This window comes from Manacus vitellinus, unplaced genomic scaffold (assembly GCF_001715985.3).
Source record: "Manacus vitellinus isolate BGI_N305 unplaced genomic scaffold, ASM171598v3 scaffold_43_pilon, whole genome shotgun sequence".
NCBI classification, from domain to species: Eukaryota; Metazoa; Chordata; class Aves; order Passeriformes; family Pipridae; genus Manacus; species Manacus vitellinus.
In genome coordinates this window covers 1,128,042-1,130,463 of record NW_021940560.1, presented here as the reverse complement: position 1 = coordinate 1,130,463, position 2,422 = coordinate 1,128,042, and the positions used below count along the sequence as shown (strand labels likewise).

At 46.5% G+C, this 2,422-nt stretch overlaps 1 protein-coding gene across 1 annotated transcript in view; it reads left to right on the top strand.

The window, feature by feature from the left end:
• The window catches only part of GALNT13 (polypeptide N-acetylgalactosaminyltransferase 13), a 24,135-nt gene that overhangs the window by 12,626 nt on the left and 9,087 nt on the right, over positions 1-2,422 (top strand). Inside the window, exon 2 of the mRNA XM_029962184.1 lies at positions 2,164-2,332. Coding sequence (XP_029818044.1) covers positions 2,164-2,332 — 169 coding nt within the window. The remainder of the gene's footprint in view (positions 1-2,163; positions 2,333-2,422) is intronic.

The window sequence follows — 2,422 nt, the reverse complement described above, 5'->3', positions numbered from 1 at the left end:
AATCCATAAATTCCTAGCAAAGCAAACAAGGCTGTTTTACTTTGCAGGCAAACTCTTCTTCTGGGCTGATTTTTCATGGTTTTGAAACCAAAGTAATCCCTGCAAGGAGCTGTACACCTTGTACCCCCTGTGCAATTCCAGGGGGAGCTGCACACACTTCCCACTTTTCCAAGGAGACATCTCCCTTAATTCCATGCACTAGTTGCACCAGGGAGCAGTGATTCAGCACTTCTCCTCTTTAAAGTGCTGAAGGGAATTGCAAATATTTTGGAAGAGTGCCTATTTTTATTATTTAAAAGCAAATCCATCCCCCAGAAGCAGCTTTACCTGCAAGGCCAGGGCCGAGCAGCTCCTCTCCTGCTGCCCATCCCGGAGCACAGGGGAGCAGGGAGCTGACTCCAGGGGTGCCCACGAGGAATGGAAATGCTGGTTTTCCAGCTTTCTGCCTGCAGCCATTTTTCATCATCTGTCAGCACCGCCGGAGCTCCTTTGGAAATGCAAACAGCCCCTCCCAAGGGCTCGGTGCAAGCTCCAGGTCTGCGGGGCAGTGGGGAATAGAGAGCACGGAATTCGAGATAAAGAGAGGGGGAAAAAAGCCAAGCTCGGTAGGTTTCAAAGCCTTCAATTTGTTTAACAATTCAGCACAGGCACTGCCCGGGGGCTGCTGCCCAAACACGCCCGGCAATGCCGGGCAGATCCAAGGATTTACGGTCCTTGCTGGGTTTTTGTTGCTTTTTCACCCCAAATGTTGGTTTTTCTCCCTTATCCTTCTCCTGCAGGAGCTGCCCTTTGGCTCTGAGCCGGGAATAACCCCGATAACCCTGCACATGGAATGGGGCACAGAGGGCAGGGCTGGGTTTCCATCCCTGTGCATCCCATCCCTGTGCATCCCTGAGCCGGAATAGGAACACCCCGGGAACCTGGGGCGGTCAGGAAGTCATTCCACACTCATTCATGGATTTTATCCTTCCCCTGGATCAGGAGCAGCACCTGGATGTGCTGCAACAGCACGGAATTCCTCACTCCTGCTGTGATTACAGCAAAGGTGGAACTGCTTTGGGATAGACCTGGAATCTTAACGTGGGGACTCCAGGGACTGTTGTATCCAATGGGATTCCCTTGGGATGGGGGCTGGGGGGTTAACATGGGTTGGGGTTGGCACATCCCTCTTTCCATGTCTGAGCAGAGCTGGTGATCCCTCTCACCTGGAGTTGGGACTGGAATTTGTGACTGCACTGCTACTTAATGTCATTTAAAAAAAATTATGTATATATATATATATATAAATATTAAATAATTAACTGGTTATTTACTAATACAATCAACATAAGTATATAAAATTCTCTATAACATTAATAGAATAATATTAAAATTTATTTTATTAAAATTTATTAAAATTTATTTATTTTAACAAACCAGACAGAATTTTATCTCAGAGAATTCATCTCACAGCCCAAACCATTTGGAAGTGCCGCTGGGAGGGAATATTATAATTATTTCTGCACATGGGATTTTTCCTTTCTTTCCCTCTGCTGTTCCCTAAAAAGGCAGAATGTATCTTGTTTATTTTCCTGTGCTTATATGAGGTGATACTGTGGTTTTCCTTAAAATTCAAAATACAAATATTTCCCCAAAATAATCTCTAATAAGATGTAAAAGACCCTCTGTAGGGTTGGAATATTATAATTTCCTCTCTGTCACTGAAGATTGTTTAATTATTTACCAGGATGGGCTTGTGCTGTTACATGCCTGGGAATTAAAACTGAATAAAAAATAAAAGGGATTGGTTAAAATTCGATTAATATACATGTTCTTTAGGTGTTTCCAGGGTCCATAGAAGTGATTTCCAAACGTTTTCTGTCTGCAGGTTCTCACAGCACAGCTTCTGGTGCTGGGCTCTGTGATCCTGCTGGAAATCTCTTGGGAATTGTCATTTATTGTTGTTGTGATTACGGCCAAGAGCTGCAGGTGAACAAATCTGGGGGGTTTAATCATCTCAGAGTAAAACCAGGTGTTGGATCTGGAGGGAGAGAAAACCTCCCAGTGGAGCAGGGAAAATGTGTGGGTTTATTGGGTTTTAGCATTCCTTGTTGAACACCAAACCCCGCCGGATAAATCCGACACCGCCCAGCTGGAAGTGGCTTTTTGCTGTTTGTGTTGCAGCCGTTATTTCCCGGAACCAGGAAGGGCCAGGAGAGATGGGAAAGGCTGTGCTCATTCCCAAGGACGAGCAGGAGAAGATGAAGGAGCTGTTTAAGATCAACCAGTTCAACCTGATGGCCAGTGACCTGATCGCCCTCAACCGCAGCCTGCCCGACGTGCGGCTGGACGGGTGAGTCTGGGGGCATGGAATGGGCTGGGAGGGAAGGGACGTTGGGAATCATCCCATTCCAACCCCCTGCCATGGGCAGGGCCACCTTCC